The 21,127-nt window shown below is 43.2% G+C and overlaps 2 protein-coding genes across 3 annotated transcripts; both read right to left on the bottom strand.

The window, feature by feature from the left end:
• Window positions 1-3,314: 3,314 nt before the first annotated feature.
• On the bottom strand, window positions 3,315-8,041 carry LOC115589964 (zinc finger protein 250-like). 2 transcript variants are annotated; one of them, XM_030431164.1, is made up of 6 exons: window positions 7,730-8,041; window positions 7,028-7,145; window positions 6,682-6,818; window positions 6,283-6,527; window positions 4,939-5,054; window positions 3,315-4,848 (listed from the first exon to the last, which is right to left on the bottom strand). In XM_030431164.1, the coding sequence occupies exons 1-6, from the start codon at window positions 7,917-7,919 to the stop codon at window positions 3,507-3,509; spliced, it is 2,148 nt and encodes a 715-aa protein (XP_030287024.1). In that variant the 5' UTR covers window positions 7,920-8,041; the 3' UTR covers window positions 3,315-3,506. The 2 variants fall into 2 exon arrangements, with proteins under 2 accessions (XP_030287024.1, XP_030287025.1); XM_030431165.1 differs by having other exon boundaries at window positions 6,682-6,803.
• A 145-nt stretch (window positions 8,042-8,186) lies between these two features.
• On the bottom strand, window positions 8,187-14,761 carry LOC115589966 (zinc finger protein basonuclin-2-like). Its single transcript, XM_030431169.1, has 9 exons — window positions 14,661-14,761; window positions 14,092-14,462; window positions 13,124-13,159; window positions 12,925-13,027; window positions 11,001-11,176; window positions 10,847-10,912; window positions 10,327-10,719; window positions 9,695-10,232; window positions 8,187-9,321 (listed from the first exon to the last, which is right to left on the bottom strand). The coding sequence occupies exons 3-9, from the start codon at window positions 13,148-13,150 to the stop codon at window positions 8,558-8,560; spliced, it is 2,067 nt and encodes a 688-aa protein (XP_030287029.1). The 5' UTR covers window positions 13,151-13,159; window positions 14,092-14,462; window positions 14,661-14,761; the 3' UTR covers window positions 8,187-8,557.
• Between the last annotated feature and the right edge of the window lie 6,366 nt (window positions 14,762-21,127).

Genomic DNA, 21,127 nt, shown 5'->3' with positions numbered 1-21,127 from the left:
TTACCAACAATGGAGGAAACAGCGCGACACGTCCATGACTGCAACAAGACACTGTGACATCATCACCTATCACTCCGCCGTCATGCAACTGAATGAAGTCTTGGGATTCACACTCTTCTTCTGTGGTGGCTATGTCAAACTCACAGAGATGATGAATGTAGGGTACAGCATCTGGAATGTCAGCGCCCTCGGACAGGTTCTGTTTCAGCTCCTCACCTGTGTGGAGTGCTACCCGGCTGTTGTTCACCCCATCACCTACCTGGGACTGAAGCAGTCGGGTGGAGTCAGGGTCAGAAACTTAACTCTTGGTTGTATTTGGGTGGTGAGCGTCGGAGGCCTGGCTGTATTTTATCTGAGCAATGACACAGTCAGTCTCATCTTGTATTGCTGCATTGTGATTGTGTGCTTAGTTCTCGTCTTTTTCTGCTCTTTTTCTGTTGTCTGTGCTCTGAAGCGCCCGGGGCCGGGGGAAGTTGGCGATAACAGGGAGCATGTTGACCAATCAAAGCGGAGGGCTTTCAACACCATCATGATCATTTTGGGAGTATTAATGTTCAGCTTTGGGGGGACTGTGATTGTCCTTGGGGCAACAGCTTTACCTGAGAGTGAGAGGTGTTTGGTGATCTTGTGCGCAGTGTGGTTCGATCTGTCCAGCAGATTGGTGTTACCTCTGCTGTTTCTACACCGGGCAGGACAACTGCAATGTTGTAAACAAATCACCAAGTCAAGATGAAGGTGGGATCACACATGAGAGTATCATACCCTAAATTCTCATTTCAAATCAGGTCAAAATATGTCAAATATCTAATGAGAATGGTGCATAACTCACTTAGTTAAGTTGAGGGTAACATTACATTTTAGGGTCGTCACTCATGCAACAACTTAACAAAAAAAATTTAAAAAGCCAAGGTTAAATATGTAAAAATAATTCAATGCTCCTAGATTTATTATGACCTCGATGACTGGTAACCTTCATCAACATATTTTACGTACACCTACTGAGGGGTAGCTAGGGCTGGGAGATAGATTCTTCTTCTTCTTCTTCTTCTTCTTCTTCTTCTGGGATGTAGAAAATTACTATATCGTGAATCTTCAAGTATACATTCAATTGTCACGCATTTGCTATAGTCGCGGGCATTGAACTACAGGTTTTTCTCACTCTTTCTCATCTTCCCGCAAAAAGAGATAAAACAAGCGCACCTAGTTACGTACATCACATTCTGTCGTGCGTGCAACTTCATACGCCCGGCAGCATGTAGCAGCAGAGATCTCAGGTAGCGGCAGCAGCAGGTGCTATGAAAAATGGAGGGAGAATTAAAATAAATAAAAATGTGCACTTTAATTTAGCGTTATTTTAGTTACATCATGCATAAAAGGCACTTTATTTGTTTTGAAATGACGTGTTTTTGCCACTGCTTAATAACTGTTTAATAAATACAGTTTTGATAAATTTGTTTAGTTGTGATTTTACCCTTTTGGCATGAATGTTTAAAATCAGCATATATTAATGCAGTAAGACCACTGTTTTAGTGTAGACACGTAGAATCATCATACTGGCATGATTGTATGCATCAAAGTGTTAATTCAAGGCTAAGGGAAAATATCGAGATATATATCGTGTATCGTGACATGGCCTAAAAATATCGGGATATTAGTAAAAGGCCATATCGCCCAGCCCTAGGGGTAGCTGTAACATTTAAGTAGCTACTTCTGACTATCCCTAAATTCCACCAGGTCCATATCTGGTCCGTGTCCGATCCACCACGGCCGCGGAGCTGATAGGTTGCACTGTAGTCTTTGTGTGTACCTTCCTCTGGCTCCGCTGCGTTCTCTTCTGCAGCAGATACACGAGGTTTCTATTTCAGCCTGAAGCATCAATTCAGCACAGAGCAGACAGGAAGTTAGACAACGTAACAACAACATAACACCTGGTTATTTTTCAACCATCAAGAACAAAGTTCAAACTGGGCTGAGTTCTATCTGCAGTGTCTTTTTGGAGAGTTTAAAAAAAAATACATCCACAGACAGACAGGTGTGTTGGTCTAAATGACCAGATTTGGTTTGAATACATGTCTTTGTTTATGAGTCATTTTAGTCCTGTTAAACGTTGATCTTAATGGACTGATTTAACGAACTGTAGATCGCTACGTTGTCGGCACTAATGTAAATTCAGATGTTGACGAAGGTTTAAGATGTGTAAAATACATATGTGGTATTTACACTTTATTACACTTCAATGTAGTACAAAGATATTCTAGTTTGATGTTTGAAAATAAATGTTAGAAGTGTGTGTTTTCAAAGTCTCTGTGATTTGATCTCCCTGTGACAAAACCCTGGGAAAAAAAATTTAACATTAGAAGTAATACAAATCACATCTTTATCTCACCTGCTCTTCACCTCCAAACAAAAATCACAATCAACACCGGGAAAAAATGCAAAGCAGACACGTTTCCCAAAGCACTGAAGTGGTGCGGTAGCTGCTGTCCTTCATACCTGATGCAAATATGTATGTGTGTGTGTGTGTGTGTATGTGTGTGTGTGAGATGTAATCTGTTCATGACTGCAGAGTTCACAGAGTTCACAGATTACCTTTGGATTGCATGTGAAGCAGCAGATGATCAGAGTAAGTTCAGTCAACCCACAGGGACATTTGCAACTTACTTTAGAAACAAAATTTATGAAGCAACCAATAAGATCCAAAATGTGTAGGCCAGTTAAAGCTAGCTAGCTAACTTTAGCTTAGCCTCAGTAACAGTTAACTAGACAACAACATTTCTTGTTTGCTAAAACCAACATGGTTACAGGTTGCCTGTTTACCGTGCTTACAGTCGCGTATGGTTTAAACTACCAAGAACAGAACCCAACCCAAACCAGGCAATGATTTCTACATTTTATACCTTGATTCCATTGCAGTGGTGGTTCTAGGGGGGGCCAGTGCTCCCATAACTCTGAGCCAAGACACCCCTGTGGCACCCCACAAGGGATGTTGAAATTGTAAACACTATTTAAGTCCCTTGTCTGAATGAGGGATTTGTCTTTTTTTCCAGGTTGTATGTGCCCCTTTAACAATAAAGCCAGCCCCAACCTGGCCCCCCTATTAAAACTGGTCTGGTACTGCCACTTTTCCACTGGACACAACTCCGTTACCTGCCATGGGCAACGCCGTGCTGAAGATCCCAAGTCGGCACAGGACGTTTTAAATATTAATTAATTATTTTTTCGTTGTTGACAATTAGTGAAAAAGTTGTAACAACACACAAACGGTGTAACATAAGGTCCCAATGAGGTCAGGTCGTGTAAATTACTTCACAGTCTTCCTTCAATTAACAGCATTTTATTTCACATGTCTATTATGAGCATGCTGACATTAGCATTAAACTCTGTACACTTTTATTATCGCACATGTGGGCACTAACATGACATTAACATAGATTAGGGGAAAAAATAAATAAAACAAACACCAATTCAGTTCTAATAAGATATTTGAAATGGGTCGAGTGTTCGCGTCACGTCGCAGCCTCTGCCACCAGGTGGCTTTTCATGTGTGTTTTCAGACAGTGACCCTGAGTGAAAGCTTTATCACAGAGGGTACACTTATACGGTCTCTCCCCATTGTGGGTCCTCATGTGGACAGTCAGGTACGTTTTGCGAGCGCACCCTTTCCCACAAATCCCACAGACAAATGGTTTCTGGCCCGAGTGGACCGTCAGGTGGTTGTCCAGGTTAACCTTGCGTTTGAAGGACCAGCCACAGTCCGGGCAGCGGTACGGTGTCTCTCCCGTGTGGACCCTCATGTGAATCGTCAAAGGACCTTTGGTGCTGAATCCCTTGCCGCATTCGCCGCAGTGGTACGGCTTCTCGTTGGTGTGCCGCCTCATGTGGATCTGCAGCTCCTTGCTCGTCAGGAACATTTTGCAGCAGACGTCACAGAGGTACGATCTCTCTCGGTCTGTGTGAATCTTCTTGTGTTGCTTCAGAGTCCCGGGAAGTTTGAAACGCCTCCCGCACACCTGACAGATGTGAGGTCTTTCCTCAGAGTGCGTCATCTTGTGGCGGGATAAAGATCTGTAATCGCTGAGAGATTTACCACAAACGCCACAGAGGCGCGTCTTTTTGTTGCTGTGAGTCCGACAGTGAGCTTTTAACTGCTCCTTCAATTCAAACACTTTGTGACAAGTGAAACATCTGTGCAGCTTACTGGCCTTGTGGAGTTTCTGGTGGTTCTCCAGAGACACCTTCAATGCGAATGCTTCACAGCAAACATCACATTCGTACGGTTTCTCCCCTGAGTGCGCAGCCACGTGCTCATTGAGGCTGGGAGTACTCAGGAAAGACTCTCCGCAAATATGACAGTCTTCAGTTTTATGTTGATTTTGAAGATGATCCTTCAGCGCCTCCTCTGACTCTAAATGTTCTCCACAGACTCCACAAAGACTTCCTGGATCATCACTGTGACTCCAGGCGTGTTTGACAAGCGTGACTTCTGATTTGTGCAGAGCTCTGCAGACTTTACAGGAAAGAGAAACATCAGTGTTCTCTGTCTTTGTCCGAGTCGCCTTTAAACCCGAACGACTGACTTTTTGTTTCTTTTTCGTCTTCGGCCTCAGTTCCTTGTTGTTCTTGTCCTGTTTCCAATCATCATCGCTGCCACTCGACTCTCCGTTTTCTTCTTCCTTTTCAATACTGTCAGTTTTACTCTCAGCTGCAGTGCAGTCCACAAAGTCCTCAGCTGATTCTGATGTTCGATGGTCCGCATCCTCGCCATCCTGTATGTCTCGTTGTTGTGAAGTTGAGCAGCAGGACACTCGACTCCCTTCCGTTCTTCCTTCGACCTCCTTAACAGGGTTGCTGTAGGAATGAAGAGCAAAGATTAAGGGGCACAGAAGTGATGATGGAAAGACTGAAACTACGAGAGTGGCGCCTGGTGGCGTGCTTTACCTGGTTTGAGGTCTCGTGTCATCAGACGTCAACATGACAGAGGTGGACAGAGAGTCTTCAGTGTTGTCTTCGGTCGGATGAAAATCTTCCTTGTTGGTCTGAAGTTCCTTTTGTGTCTGGAAGAATAAAGAAGTCGGATTTTACCTGCCATTTATCATTTCGAACAAAGTGATGCCTACGTTCAAAAACTTTCCAACAGCCAGAAACTGAAACAAATGCTTCTATGGTCCAGTTGAACCTGGTATCAAGATCCTTCCTGCGGGACAAGTGGACAGTTTCAAACCTGTCGGTTCATACCTGGCATTAAATGCGTTTCAAAATCATCATTATCTTCATGTAGAACATTTGCTGAATTAACAAGAAGGTCCAAATAATGCAGAATGAGTCAGAGACAGAGTTTCACAGAGTTTATAAAGTGTCTCCAACTCAACAACTCACTAAACTGACACATTTGTTAAGGGAGTCTGGTGACTTTCTCCACGGGGACAAAGAAGTAGCCTATATTGTTACTGTTTAGTGTCTTTCTAACATGTGACATGTTTAGATCAATAACATGTTAACCAGACTCCATTAACAAATGTAGTGACTTTAATAGTTGTTAAGTTAAAACAAACTTTATAATGTAGTGAAACTCTGTCTCTGAGAGATTCTAACTCATTGTGTCCTTGTTGTAAATTCGGCATAAAGGGTAATACATGAAGCCAACTTTTAACCACAATTTCACCAGACTCCCTTAACGAATCAGCTAATTTAAGGAGTTGTTGAGTAGCGTAAATCTTTAAAAACATTATAAAACTGTGTCTTTGACAGATTGTAACTCATTGTGTCCTTGTTGTAAATTCAGCATTAAATCTTTCAGCTGAAGTTGTTTGTCTCCTTGTAAAAAGTGTCAGTTTGTGGCAGCATGTCTGTACCAGCCTGTCTGCTTCTGTGTCTAAAGTGCTAAAGTCTTACCTGCCAACATTGATCAGCTGTTTGAACACACTGTTTACACTGATTTCACCATTTACACTCCATTTATGAAAGAAGAATCATGTTATTGATCTAAACATGTCACATGTTACAAAGACACTAAACAGTAACAATATAGGCTACTTCTTTGTCCCCGTGGAGAAAGTCCCCAGACTCCCTTAACAAATGTGTCAGTTTAGTGAGTTGTTGAGTTGGAGACACTTTATAAACTCTGTGAAACTCTGTCTCTCACTCATTCTGCATTATTTGGACCTTCTTGATCATTCAGCAAATGTTCTACATGAACTTCTTTCTGTCTTTGAGTAGAAACATGGAGTCTGTTGTGGGGGAAGTGTGATCAGAGATCTCTACGTCTTCAACACAACAAACTACCTTCAGTCTGATGAAGAGCGTCGACTTCCTCCATCCTGAGCAGCTGATGTTCCTGCTGATCTCGTCTGGTGTCGCCGTCTGTAGCTTCAGAGGCTGAAGTCTGCGTCTCTTGTCGGATGTTAACATGTCAAAACATTTGTCGCCTCCTGACAGCTGAGGGAAGGTGGACTTCAGCAAGTCAATAAAATCTGCCTCCTGCAGGCCTCGAGGACACTTCAGCTTCAGCAGCGGACATTTCTTAAGAACTGAGAGAGAAAAGAAGGAAACAACAAAATGAAAACACTTTCATCGGACTTTATTGTTACGACAACTTCTTCCAAATTTTCCATTTCGGGAACCAAAAGGACCAAAAGAGAAAGACTCTGTTTACGTCTGGTTGAAGTTTATTTTAACTCTCACCGCTGTTTGTGAGGACATCAGTCTGATGGTCCTCCAGGATGCGGATCCTGAGCTCTACATGGCTCTCTGCCTCACTGATCTGAGGTCTGCCAGGCTTCTTCTTCCAATTCCTATACTGCCCTCTGGAGGAAAAACACCTGAAGTGTTGAAAAGGGTAAGACGAGCATAACATTGCGCTTCAGACAGTGAAAGTAATCAAACATATTGTACATTTTAACACCAAGTCAACACTTCCATCCATTAAATATTAAAAATAAACTAAAAACAAACAGAAAAAACAAACTTTATTTTAAACAAATCATATATTTCCTGTGTTATTCTCAAACTTAGTAAGAACTCTGGGGACCTTGCTGGGGTTTGATTAGTCGGGTCTTCCAGGTTCTCTGGATGCTCAGGGGACTCTTCATCTTCACCTTCACCCTCCTCTTCCTCAACAGGTGGGAGGCTCCTGCTGCGCTTCACACCTGGAAAAAAAGGTGTGATATCAGGAGTTTTATTTTGAAAGTTTGAGGTAGATGTGACAAACTTAAACAAACTTATTCTCATTAAAAGTGGAAAGCTGTTCAAATGAGCCTCTACAGTTTGATATGCCTAAGCTTGATTGGTTGTAACAGCATACATGAAGCACACATGTACCAAACTCCTTTAGCAAAACCTGCAATTTAAGATTCTCTCAGCGAAAATTAATGGATACATGTGAGCACAGCGTGACTGAACACCGTCCTAACCAGCAATGGTGTTTATCCTTAAATTCGGCTTACAAAAATTAGCACTACATATGTGTAAAATAAACATAAATCGGCAGTTCAACCCTGGTTAACACTCTTAAATTGGGAAGATGATTCCAATCAAAAACGGTCAATTCAGTGCTGCCGAATTAAAGAATAAGTCATGTTGATTTAAAAAAAACCTCCCATTTTTCAACTTCACGCAAATGTCTAAAATAATCAAGCAAGTATTAAATTACATGATATGTTAATGGGGTTCGGCGCGCCTCCACATCAACAAACCCAGCATTTCGAGGATTGTACATTTTATAACGACCGACCTGCTTTGAGTCGGACCTCCGGCTGCAGCAGCTCCTCCAGCTGCCTCCTCTGCCGCTCGATCTCCTGCCTGAAGCCCGAAGCCTCCTCCTCGTACCCGGCTACGATCTTGTCCACCACCGCTAAGATTTCCTGGGACGCGGCGGCGAGCCTCTCCGTCACAAAACCCCTTATGACGTCACCTTTAGACATGTTACTGACAGAATCCACTGTGTTTTTATTCAAAATGTAACCACAGTTTATGTTTTTATCGACATTTGTCGCATTGTTTACTAGCTAAACGCGTTTCCGTTTTGTTTGTGCGTCTATAAATGTCTTCCGAGTGGAAACCTGAGTCCCGGCATGTAGTTCCGCCTGCTACTCATCTTCTACAGTCAACAAACAAAACTTGACATAAGAATATCAATTAAAAATGAATAAAGACAAAATAAAAAATACTATTTTTAATTATCAGCTCAATGTGTTTATGATAGCAACATTTTTTATTACAGATGTAACTGCAGTAACGGACAATAAACACTGGGGGGAGCTCCTGCACAGAGCAGCATGCTGGTCATACATATATCATAGCAGAGACAGACAGAAAATACAAACTGCACATTTATTGATCCATTTATTGATATGTGACATCTGATGAACTAATGCACACGTTTGTATATGTCAGGCTTTGTAAACACAAACAAATGTTTACAAAGCCTGACATATAGAAACGTGTCCATCAGTTCATGCACATGTGAAGACATGAAGCCTAAAAAGACACTTTAAGTTGCTGTTAATTAACTTAAAGGGTCTTTTTAGAAACCTAATCTTCTGGGCATCGACACAGATTTTCAGCCCTCCTCTTCCTTCGCTTTCTCTCGTTCTATTTTCACCGGCATGCTCGACTTTCTGGGCTTCTTCTTTGGGACGGGGTCACTTGAGTCCCGCCGCCGCTGCTGATTGGTCGGTGGGCTGGTGCAAGCCGTGACATCATAGTCACGTGACACAGGTTGACTGTTTGCTGTGGCGATGGGGGCAGGTGTGGCGTGGTTGCTGTGGAGGTTGAGTAGGTGTCGACAGTGGTTGGTTTTCTCCAGCGCGGGAACAACCAGGGGGAGGAGTGAGCGAGAACAGCCCAGTGAGGGAGCAGTGCATGCTGGGAGGAGGGGAGGAGGAGGAGGCGGGGCCTGGGGGTGCAGGTCGGAGGGGGAGTTCGGCGGGGATTTGTCCCGGCAGCCATGTTGGGGCTTTGTATGTCCGTTGAGTTCGTTTCTCAGGGCAAGTGTTCGTACTCTTGTGTTTGCATCGTCGTCCTGCTGCCAGAGTGTGTTGCCGATCTCTTTGCACATCCGTGTGTGAGCGTTGTGAAAGTTTCTGTGGGAGCTTTTGTCTTTGTGCATCTGTGTTTCAGAGTTGATGATTGCACGCAGGTCGGCGTGAGTGTTCCTGTGGTTGTTCACGTTGTCTCTGCCGGCACCAGTGTGCAGCCGTGGGTTCGGGTTGGCGCTGTGGCGGTTTCGGCTGCGCAGCGAGCTGAAGACCATGGTGCAGCCCGCAACCGTGCAGCGATGTTTGATCTTCAAGTGGACGGCATTGTAGTGGATCTTCAGCGTTCCTACAAAGAGAGAAGGAAACTGTGAGGTTGGCGCCAAACTGACTGACCCCAACTACAACTTTAGTCCAAACACTCATCATGACAATCAACAAAAAGCTTCTGTCTTTAACGGCAAAGGGTACAATTAATATTCAGTCGCAGGTGAAATTACTCTGCAGTAGCAAGTTGAGGTTGAAGTTTTGGACGTTATCTGCGACTCAAAACAGAGATGTGAAAGACACAAGATATCTTGATCTTTAGCTACGTCAATCATCAGCTCCAGAAAAAGAACTGAACCTTGTGGTACTGAGACTCCAAGACGCTTGAAGATGCATTCATGCAAAGTTCTGGATGTGTTGCAGACTTGAGATATAGAAAACCACATCAGTCCTACCTTTGTCATAGAAGCTTTTCCCACAAACACCACAACAGACCCTCCCTTTACGACCTCCTGCAGGTGAAAAAGAAGACAGGGAGCAGAGGGAAGACGGGAGAGGACGAAGGGAGGGAGGAGAGGATGGGAGAGGATGGAGGGAGGAAGAAAACGAGGAGGTCGGGAGAGGACACAGGAAAGAGGAGGAGAAGGATGGTAGAGGGTTGAGAGAGAAGGACTTGTGGGAAATCTTCTGAGGAGAGGAGGAAATTGACGGATGAAGTGAGCAGTTTGAGGAAGGCGAGTGTGAGGAGGGGTTCTGCTGGTTGGCCCGCTGAAGGTCGTAGTCGAACTGGGCGTCCTGATGCCGTATCGACTGGACCGGGTTCGGCTTGTCAGGGTCAGCTTTGATTCTTATAACCGGTTCAACTTTGGGTTGCTGTGAAAGCGGAGTATTCTCTTGTTCTCTTGATCCACCTTCCTGCCTTTGTCTCTCAGCCAGTTTGATCCCATTGGGCTTCCGTAGACACTGTGTCAGCTTACCGTGGGGAACAAGCTCCTGGAGTAAGAAAAAACAACCAAACACTCAGATCAAACTTTCTATCTAGGGTGCAGCATGTCGTAAGGTCTCAGTTGAGGGGTTTATTTATTACCTCGTGTGGAGGAACCAAGCAGTGAAAGGTGGAACTTGGAAAGTGGAACGGCAGAAGCAGCGACTGTCCACCTGGAAAGTTTTCAAAATGGTGGACAGAGTCGTTGTGCTCGTCAGGACTGGTCCTCTTAAATCGGCAGACACCGGCCACCAGAAGTGAATCTCCTCGTATGTTCCTGAGCGGTCCTGGAGTTCCCCCGTTCCGCTCGATGAACGTGCTGAGGTTTGACTTTAGCTCCGGATCGGAGAGGTGACTAGCAGCTGTCAGGCACTGTAGTGTCATCAACTCGACGATGGGGCGCGTCTCGCCAAAGCGAAGGAACTGTTTTAGGATGAGCAGTTCTTCTTCAGGAGTCACCATCAACCAGCGGTCCAACACCTTCCCACCAGGAAACTGGAGCGAAACAAGCCACAGTGTGAAGAGATGAGCTACGTTCAACTTTTAATCTTCAAATTCAACTTATCAATCATTCAGACACCAGTTATCGATACATCATACAGTCGACTGTGTGAGTGTTCACCTGCAGCATGTACCCTCGAACATAATCCCCCAAACTCCAGCCCAGTGTGTGCAGGATGTGTCCGACCTGAAGGAAACAAAAAGTCATCTGTTACACATTTACTGTACTCCAGTACACAAACACTGCTGCTCTGACAAACACACAGTACCTGTACCTGGTCTGGGGTGAGGATGCTGTAGAGACGATCCAGCAGTATTTTGAGTCGAACAGGAATGGCCTGAGCTCCATAGAGGACCAGGGAGCTCAGGTCGAACACCAGCCCAGGGAGGGCCACCTCCACTGGGCCACAGGTGGAGGGCTGCTGGGCCTGAAGATGGAGCTTCTCCAACGCTGGAGATGAAGACGACGAATAAGACTGTAAACTCTGATGTGATTATTGTTTGACTTATTGGTTAATATTTGTCCTGCTGTGTTACACACAGCTGCATCTTTTATGCATAAAATGATTATTATTAGTTTTATTTTCTTGTTGGTACGTCGCCAAAATATGGAACATGTTTAACATTTAGCGATAAAATAGATTATAAGAATTACAACCTCAATGAAGACTTACAGGGACTTGGAGGACAGTTTGAATGATGAAGTTAAGGTTTAGAATTTTTATTTAATAACAAATAGACTAAAGAACAACAATATATATATATACAATGAAATAATAAAATAAAGGAGTATAATTTGTAGTTCAACATGAAAGTTAACCGATGTGCATCAGAGTGTGCAGATGCTCCTCCAGATGCTCTCGGTGATGTGATGACAGCGACACCTGACTTCATGTCACCCTAGCGACTGAACACATCTGCACTGTGTGTGTGTGTGTGTGTGTGTGTGTGTGTGTGTGTGTGTGTGTGTGTGTGTGTGTGGTCCAACAGTGTGTTGTCAAGCTGCAGCTTCTTGTCGACATTAACCTCAGAGACTAACAGCAGCGTGAAACAAAACCAGAATGCAATCATTTTCCATCGGACTGTTTACCGACAACAGTAATCTCACAATAATCTCCTTTACACAGTCATGTGTTGGACAAAGTGTTGAACCTCGCCCCATCCTCACCTGTGAACAACTGAGCTTTTCATCATGATGCTATCACCTGTAATCAACGAACCATGAAACATCTCCAGAAGACGTCTTTTCAACATCTTCAAGGACGTTCCACTGGAGCCAGAATAAAAGTTTCCTAGACGTCCTTTCAACACTCGATATCGATGTACAAGTGACGTCCTTACACACTTTCTTTGAAACTTCTGAAGAACTTCTTTTGTTAAAGTTTTTAATGACGCCCACTTTTACTTCATGCAGGAAAAACTACAGAGCTCACTCGACCTCAGCAGCTGCATGAGGCGTGAACTTTACCTGGAGAGCTACTTTGACGCTTGGTCACCAAACCTTGGAATATAAGCCGACCTGATGAAGGTTTGATGACCAGATCTGGGTACATAATAAAGCTGATGAATTCTCACATGGCGTGAACGTTGAAAGGACGTAAAATAACCTTTGATTCCGGCTCCACTGGACGTCTTTTCAACATCGGCAATGATGTTAAAAACTGGCATCAACTTCACAATAAACAGATATTTACAAAAATCTTTGAACTCAATGAGGCAAAAACATCAAATATGTTGTTTACTCTCATATCAACCCTCATGGAACAAACATGATACATGTCAAAAACTGCCATAAATACACAATATATTAATATTATTTTAAACTTTGACTGGGTCACATTTGTCAACCACCACCAGTCCTGATGATAACGACTAATTATTGATTGATTGTCAGGATTTTAATCCGTTAAACACCCGTTTGTTTACATGATGCCAATGAAAATGCACAAAAACAATATTTTCCATAAACTTAATATATAGTATTTTATGTCAGTTGTTGAAATGGAACAATTTTTGGGATTAAATGTGTCTTTTATCAGTTTTATTGTGAAAGAAAAGCCCCTACAGGACACAATCGGACCAGCATGCATCAGTGTTTTATAGACATGAAGTTTATACACCTTTGTCAAACCAAACCAAAAATGAAAGTATAAAAAACATCTCGACAGTTGCAGGACAGTTAAACAGTGTCGTTCTCACCGTGAGACACCCAGCCGTGTCCGCAGCGATCACATGACCTGAGCTGAACACTTCCTGGTTTGAAGCACTCGCAGCTGCAGCCGGACGCAGTGCACCTGATGGACTGCAAACACACCGACAACGTGACGCCGACATTTTCTCATCATGGCCTTTATTTATACATGTTATATTTGTTTTATTACTTGTAAAGTTCATTTACCTCTTCAGCGTCCGGAGTCGTCCTCATGTCTCGGTCCTAGAATAGAATAGAATAGAATAGAATTACTTTATTGATCTCAGACTGGGAAATTATTTTATCACAGCAGCAGTGGGTCTGCAAAAAATATATATGGTCCTGCAGTCAGAGCAGAAACATCAGCTCGGCCTTCTGATTGGTCAATTAGAACTGACCCTCCTTGTGATTGGACACTTCAGCCTGTTAACTTCTACTTTTATTTTTTCATATTCATAATAAAACTTTAACAATGTGAGATTTCTTGGGTTTTTCCCTGACAACTGTAATTATTCACCACTGTCAGAGAGTCACGAGTTATTAAGGAATTAAGTGATTTTCTCAAATAAAAATATTAATTAATTTGTTTTAATTAATTCATCCTTCATTTATTAATTGTTAGGATTCAAACATTTATTACTTTGAAATCTATCAAGTGTTTGTGGTTAATGTTTTTTAAATAAACAAAAAGAAACAATAACTTTTAATTATTATAATTATTATTAGGGATCTTTTTTATGTTTTGAGTTTATTTGGAGGTTTAAAAATATAATTGTATCTTTATATTTTACTATTATTATTATATTATATATCTTTTATCTTTTTATTTTAATGATTCATCTCCACATTTGTATTTATTTATCTTACATCCTTCTCTTTCTTAATAAATCTTTTATATTATATTATCAACAATCATAAAAATGTATATTAATACGTTAAAACAGTACTTTTATATTTTAAACTAGTAAAACATGTTTTATAAAGTAAATGTTTCTTTTATTCAAATAAATGTCGTATTGATTATCATTATTAATACGAGCAGCTTTTTTTCTGACAGCTGAAATCAAAATACAGTTTAACTGTCATTGACATTAAAATCTGAGGATCCTGAAGTTTTATAAATCAGATCAGATTAAATTACTGATCATAACATTAATCAATAAAACCACTCTGACCTGTTAGTGTGTTGTTGTCTTCTTGTTCTCTGCTGACGATTAAAAGCAGCTTCACTCCTTCTTCTACATCTCTGCAGCGTTCTGTCTCTTTTCTTCTTTAAATCTTCTTCGTTCGATCTATTTCTTCATCCTGTTTCTTCTTCTTCTTCGCTCTTAAATCGTTTCCTTCTCTTCTTTCTCTTCCTCTCTCATTCACATCCTCTGAGAGTTTCCTCTTTTTAAGTCTCTCCATCGTTGTGACTCCTCCCTCTGACGGCGCTGACTCGATGTGATTGGACGAGGATTGATACGTGGAGGTTCAATATCTTCCCTCCTTCGCTTCTTCTCCTTCTTTTATCATGTTGCTGCTCTCAGTCTGCTGGCAGGCAGTCCTGAAGATGAAGATGATGAAGATGAAGATACGATAATGGCTCAAGTTCAGCCACATTATAAACTACAGACAGTGACGAGGGTCAGAGGTCAGAGGAGGAAGACATTAAAAAGAGGGAAATATTAAAGTGCAACACACGATATCAACATTCAGAACATCTGCAGAACTAACATCTGTCCCACCACTGGTTAACCTTCACCTGTCGTGCAGATTCTCTTCAGGATGTTCTTTGTCTCACTTCATCGAGACGTCTTTTGTTTGTGCTGCAGGTATCAGATGTGATGTTACACGATAAGAAATGAGTCGACTGCAGCGTCGAGGTCGCAGATCTCTCGGCACTTCTCGACCTTCTGCTATCACAAAAACATCTGAAGTTTTCAACGAGAAGTCAGGACGATTACCAGCCGTCGTGATCAGGATCATCTCCACGTCTCATCAAAAATGTTTGGTTCTGTCAAGACGTATTCTGACGACGTCGCAAAAGAAACTTTTAAAAGTTCACAAAAAGTCAAAAGGTGAATCTGGTGCGTTACTGTGAGCTGGTTTGAGCGAATGAACTCGGGCAACAGACGTAAACAAACCAGGAGACAAGATGGAGAGAAGTCGTCTGGAGTTTCTCTCGACTGGGGAGTTGTGAACGATCTTCACGCCAGCGAGTGTCGGCCATGTTGGATGTAGATACAGGTGATACAGACAGGAAACAGCTGATCAGAGTTTATTCTGCAAATCTGCTTCCATCAAACATTTAGCTCATTAACTCTGATTCACAACAGACAAATACCACCCAACAAACTTTATATACCAATTGGAGGAAGATTAATTTTTTGATTTTTGATTTTTCTGTAAAACACTTGATGGAAACACGTCTGATGTCTCAGACAGATCAAAAAAAAACACTGTCGAACACAAACAGAGCAGCTCCACCTCAACGTTAACAACAATGTGTTTTATCTTTATATTCTAATATCAAAGTTAAAAAAGAAGAACAGGACTCCTTCTCTTCTGTCTTACACGAGGTTAGCTGTCCTTGGCGTGTCCATCAGCCTGTGTGTCCCCCGGGAAACAGCTCCCCTCTGGGAGGAAGGTTCCCCCCCCCGAGGCTCAGATTGAATCAGGGTGACAGTAGGGCAGCTGGCCCGCCGCCACGACCACACAACAGAACACACAACAAAACACACAACAGAACACACAACAAAACACACAAGGTTAAATGAATCATGGCGTCCAACACATCTTTGTGTCTGCAACAAGTTTTCAGAAGAAGAAAGATCCAACCGACAGTTACAAAATGTTTCCTGAGACAACAAACAGATTCAGTGTGTTTCCTTTACGTCTGCTCTGTGATGTCGTGTCGTCGTTACACAGTCACAGGTTCAATTCCCACAACGTTCCTGTTCGAGCGTCTCGCAGCAACAAAAGTTAAAAACCTGAAGAAAAAATTAAAAAACGGTGTCAGAACGAACAAAGAGACCGAAAACTGAGATCTGACTGAAGCGACGACGTCACAGCAGAAATGACCTGAAAACTTTCTGATATTGTTGATCTGAGGTGCACACACACACACACACACACACACACACACACACACACACACACACACACTCTCTCACACACACACACACACACTGAAGGTAGGGCTGTTGGACAGGCTTCGTGTCTGCTGGGAGCTGGTGGACCTCTTTCCTGTTTTGATGTCGTACTAATTAGAATATCAGATGATAACGCTCTGTTAGTGTGAGTGTGTGTGTGTGTGTGTGTGTGTGTGTGTAGGTGTGTGTGTCTGTGTGTGTGATCCCCGTTCGTTGACACACTTCCCAACCAGAACCTCTCAGAGGGTCGTGTTTGAAGCGCAGCAGCGGTACCACCTCCTCGCTGTCCTGACTGTGTGTGTGTGTGTGTGTGTGTGTATGTGTGTGTGTGTCCCGGTCCTGTATTCTTGGCTCGGTTTCGCTCTAAACTCACTGAACCAGGTCACACTGTTTGTTCAACACCGAAACCAACAAAGCAGGAGGGGGAAACTCCGGCGACGCCGGCGGTTGAAGGTTTGAACGCTGCCGCTGCTGCTTCCATCTCCGTCTCCACGGCGACAACATCAGGAAGTAAATCATCATCATCGACAATTATCTATAAGAGAGAGTCGTCAGAAGAGACGAAGACGAAGACGGAGGCGAGTTTAATGGAACCGAGGAGGAACGGAAGCTAACTACAATCAGCAGCAGTTAGCGCTTACGTTAGCAACAAAGCTAACGCCATCTGTCTCCCAGAACGCTGTCAAAGCAACACCTGGAAACACGACCCAGTTCCACACACATCACAGAACAAAGTTGTGTTTCTGTCTGTCATAGAATGAAGACAATGTTTAGTGGACGTTCGGTCTGGTTGGTCCAAAGGCGCCGCGGGCCCTGAAGGTCCCACAGTCGGCTGCTCTGAGTCCAAAACTGAAATGTAGCATCATTAGTTGGCGGTTCCGTCCGCAGCATCGGGCCAGAAGAGGACCGGATTGACAGATATTAACCCATCTATTCTCTGGGGTCGTCGGTCGGGTCTGGACCTTTAACGGCACTGTGAGATTGTGTTTCCTCTCCAGCTCTCAGCCAAACACTCCCAGTTTGGGTAAAAGCCGCGGCCTGGTCCTTTAAAAAGATTTGTTTTTCCCTCTCTGACACTTTTCTGTCATTTGTCGCCTCAAACGTCGTTCAGGAGGTGAATTTTACATGAGTGTGTGTGTGTGTGGCGGATATTATGTGTTAACAGGACACTTTAGGACTCTTTAGTGTGTGTGTGTGTGTGTGTGTGTGTGTGTGTGTGTGTGTGTGTCCTCTCTTTCTTCCCTTCCTCCCCCCTGAGTGTGTGTGTGTGTGTGATCCGCCCCCCGTTATATCTGTGTCACTGCTCCACCCGAGCCTGACGGTTTCTCTTTGTTGCCGGTCCAACTTGGCGCCGAGGCCGTCGCTGTTGGGAAAAGTGTGTGTGTGTGTGTTTAAGTGTGTGTGTGTGTGTTGTCGCAGGTACAACTAGGACAGCAGGCAGGGAGGAACAAGGACGACGAGATGAAACGTAAAAGTTTTCCAGATAAAGAAGCCGGCGCTGAATATTCATGAGGGAGCTCCAGAACACAACCAGGACGCCGACACGCTTCACTCCAGTGTTTTTATGCTCTTTTATTTATTTCATTTATTTTTCTAACGAGCTTCAAACATCGTCGCGGTTTCACCAGCTCAGCTCGTGTTCAATGAAAAGCCTCGTTCAAGAGTTTAATCCTGTTACGGCTTCAGGAGCGCGTCGAGGATTAAAGTCACTTCAGCTGGAGGAACAAAGAGACGACAGATTCTTTAACCAATAAACTGGGATTAAGTTGTTTTTCTGACACTCTGTGGTGTCAGAGTCGAGTGTTCTGCCTCAGGCTGCTTTACCTCCAGCTCATGTTTGATTTTTAGCCTCCCTACAGTTTTATAACAGCTTGATGTAGATGCTGATGAACAGACATGTGCTGACATCAGACATAAACTGGAGTCGTGGTCGCAGATCTCAGCTTGTTTATTTGTAGCTTCAGAGTTGTCGTCGACAAACAGCTTTTATTTCTGAACTTTCGGTACTTTTCAACCTTTTACTATCACAAATAAATCTGATGTTTTCAACGAGAAGTCAGGACGATTTTCAGCCGGCGTGATCGGGACGAAGACGGCTGGAAATCCTCATGACGTGTCATTTAAAATGTTTGGTTTTGTCAGTAACAAACTTTTAAGAGTTCGCAAAAAATCCAAATCTGAATCTGGTGCGTTTCTATGAGCTGTTTCAAGCGAATGAATTCGGCTACAGAAGTAAACAAATCAGGAGACAAGACGGAGAGAAGTCGTCAGAGTTTCTCTCGACGGGGCGAGTTGTGATCGTTCTTCACGCCAGCGAGCATCGGCCATGTTGGATGTTGTTCAGTGTGTGTCCTTGTTCCTCCAAAGTTTGAAGGTTATTGGCGTAAAGAAGTCGACGTTGTAAAGCGTCAAATAAGAAAAAACAAAACCAGCTGCTTCGTCTGTCTACGAGGGAATCTGGAAATGTGAATTTTATGGGGATATTCAGTAAGAAAGTCGAGCTGCTGGTTCACTGAGACTCTGAAGAGGTCGGTGTGTTTACTGGGGAAACTACTTTGCTGTTTGTTCTACAAACCAACACAACCTGAACATTCACTTATGAAGCAGCATGCTAGCTAACTGCAGTCTCTTTGTAATCGTGGCCTCCTCGTCTCCGTCCGTCTTGCTGTTCAGCTGATTACAGGGTCACAAAAACAATTAAGATTTATTATTGAGGTTTATTGGCGGGAATAACTATTACATTTTTCTAACCTCCCTTCCAAAAAGTTGTTGAATGTGGCACCAGGACTACGTCTGGTCCATTGGGACTTTCGTCATATGAAAAAAAGTTGACACGAGCCAATCAGAGGAGGAGTTGTGTGGCAGCTCTTTACCTGCATCTGAAAAAAAGTTAATCTTGCCAGCGTGCGTCCAACAATTTCTTGTAGATGATTCAACAATATCGCAGAAGCTCAGAGGAAAAAACAGACAAGAGACAAGCGAATAAAAACATACTTTTACATACTTTTTCCCGCCTTTTTTTCACATTTTCTAGGCTGAAATCTGATAATCTGATCTGATAATTTTGTACATCGTGGGTGAATCAGACGAGCTGATGGAGACATCTGATGTTTCTCTGTTTTAAATCAAGTCTCAGCTGCAACTCTGTTTGACTGTGAAGCTCCAGAACTGTTCTGTGGACCACGACACTTCACCTGTGGATGAGTGAGTTTCATATTTTGTGTGAACTGTTCCTTTAAACATCTTCCACCCTGCATTGTGAACACACAGCAGCAGCAGGAGAAGACTTCCTGTTGTGGGCAGCAGTGTGGGAAGTGTGTGATCCGGTCGTGTCGCTCGGTGCCGGATCGTCTCTTTGTTTTGGGATTAACGACTGAATTCATCGCCTGCTTCACATTTGTCACTTTAGCTTCCTCAGGAATTAAACTTAATCTGTCGTTTGAGAGCGGGACAAACTCTGACCGCTGCACGCTTGGACGTCTTCTGTTCACTGGAAACGCCAGAGTCAGCTCGTCCTGTCGGCAATGCTAAGCTAAGCTAGCCGCTCCATTGAAAACGCCTGACAGGAGAGTCAACAGATGCAGAAGGAGAGAGGACGAGATTTAATGGCTCCAGTCACACCAGTTACTGTCAACGTCAGGGGGATTTCTAAGAGCGGAGAAACAAAACTGAACATGTGAGAGTACGGTGGCCCGGAGAGCTCAAACATCAGCCTGACAACATGTGCAGCTTTAAGACACAGATACAGAAGACAAACATCTCTGAAGAAGAAGAAGAAGAAGAAGAAATACTGTTTGGCTGAATCAGCACAAGTGTGTGTGTGTGTGTGTGTGTGTGTGTGTGTGTGTGACAGCAGATTAAGTCACACACACACACACACACACACACACAGCCTGAGGGTGTGTGAGCGTCAGGACGTCTTCTGTGTTCAGACTTTAGTAGAAATCCTCAGAGAGACACACACACACACTCACACACACACACACACACACACACACACACACACTCACACACACACACACACACACACACAGACACACACACTCACACACACACACAGACACACACACTCACACACACACACACACACTCTCTCTCTCACACACACACACAGAGTGCTGATGCAGCAGTTAGTTTGTCGTGTTTTCATGTTCTTCTTCTTCTCTTCGCTCCACATTAAACCGTCTTTGTTGCGTTTGGTCTCAATTTTGGATTCAATCGTGATGTCACAGTGTAGAAAATGACATCATCAACATTTCAGACTTGTTCCCTATAAACTTTCACTACGATGTTCTTCAGTCTGAGTTCTCCTGGAGAAACGACAGTCTAATTACAGCACAGAGGAAGTAAACATAAACAGGAAGTGGCATCGTTCTCCCCGGTCACAATCCCCAGGTAGAAGGGGAAGAAGCCCGCTGATGGAGGAGGTGAAGAAGAAGAGCGATAGAAACAGAGAGTGAAAGGACGGACGTTCACTGGGTGGAGACGCTCCGGTGTTGTGTCAACATCTGTTCCCCTGTTGATATGTGTTTCCTCCAAACATCGACACTTGAGACGCTTCAAAACTGTGAAGACAGTTGAAGAAGATGGTTCGTTCTTCAGACAGTAGCTAGGCCGCTAATGGTAGCCATGTTGCTAATGCTGTGTTTGCTGTCGAGAAGTCGTTTTGGTTTAACAATGTTTTTGTCAGCTGTTAAATGATGTATTAACCTTAATATTATAGATGGTCTGAAATGTTAAGTTCATAACGATCTGTCATTGACACTTTAATAACCTTTCTAATGCTAATAAACATCTTATAAAGACTTTATTACATGTTGTCTAACAGAGACTAAGAGGACATGAACATAAATACACTGAAAATAAATATAGAAACAGCAACCTGATCATTGAAGTGATACACATGTACACAGATTAAAAGTAATCAGATTACTACAGTGTTTCAAACATTTGGGACATTTTTCTGTAAACAAACAAACACAGTCGACGTTTACTGGAGCAGAAATATTTTACTGAAGGTTGAAACCAGCTGCTGCTCTGACACACACACACACACACACTCACACACACACACACA

This window comes from Sparus aurata, chromosome 10, assembly GCF_900880675.1.
Source record: "Sparus aurata chromosome 10, fSpaAur1.1, whole genome shotgun sequence".
Taxonomy (NCBI): Eukaryota; Metazoa; Chordata; class Actinopteri; order Spariformes; family Sparidae; genus Sparus; species Sparus aurata.
Note: the sequence above shows the minus strand (reverse complement) of the source record. Positions and strands in the feature narration are given on the sequence as shown.

Excerpts from the sequence above, each read along its gene's own strand:
- LOC115589964 (XM_030431164.1), bottom strand. The coding sequence starts at position 7,919 with ATGTCTAAAGGTGACGTCATAAGGGGTTTTGTGACGGAGAGGCTCGCC. Across the intron at positions 7,146-7,729 it reads GGAGGTCCGACTCAAAGCAG|GTGTGAAGCGCAGCAGGAGC; the intron begins GTCGGTCGTTAT and ends CTTTTTTTCCAG. Across the intron at positions 6,819-7,027 it reads ACTAATCAAACCCCAGCAAG|GTGTTTTTCCTCCAGAGGGC; the intron begins GTCCCCAGAGTT and ends TCAACACTTCAG.
- LOC115589966 (XM_030431169.1), bottom strand. The coding sequence starts at position 13,150 with ATGAGGACGACTCCGGACGCTGAAGAG. Across the intron at positions 10,233-10,326 it reads GCTTGGTTCCTCCACACGAG|GAGCTTGTTCCCCACGGTAA; the intron begins GTAATAAATAAA and ends TTCTTACTCCAG. Across the intron at positions 9,322-9,694 it reads GAAAAGCTTCTATGACAAAG|GAACGCTGAAGATCCACTAC; the intron begins GTAGGACTGATG and ends CTCTCTTTGTAG.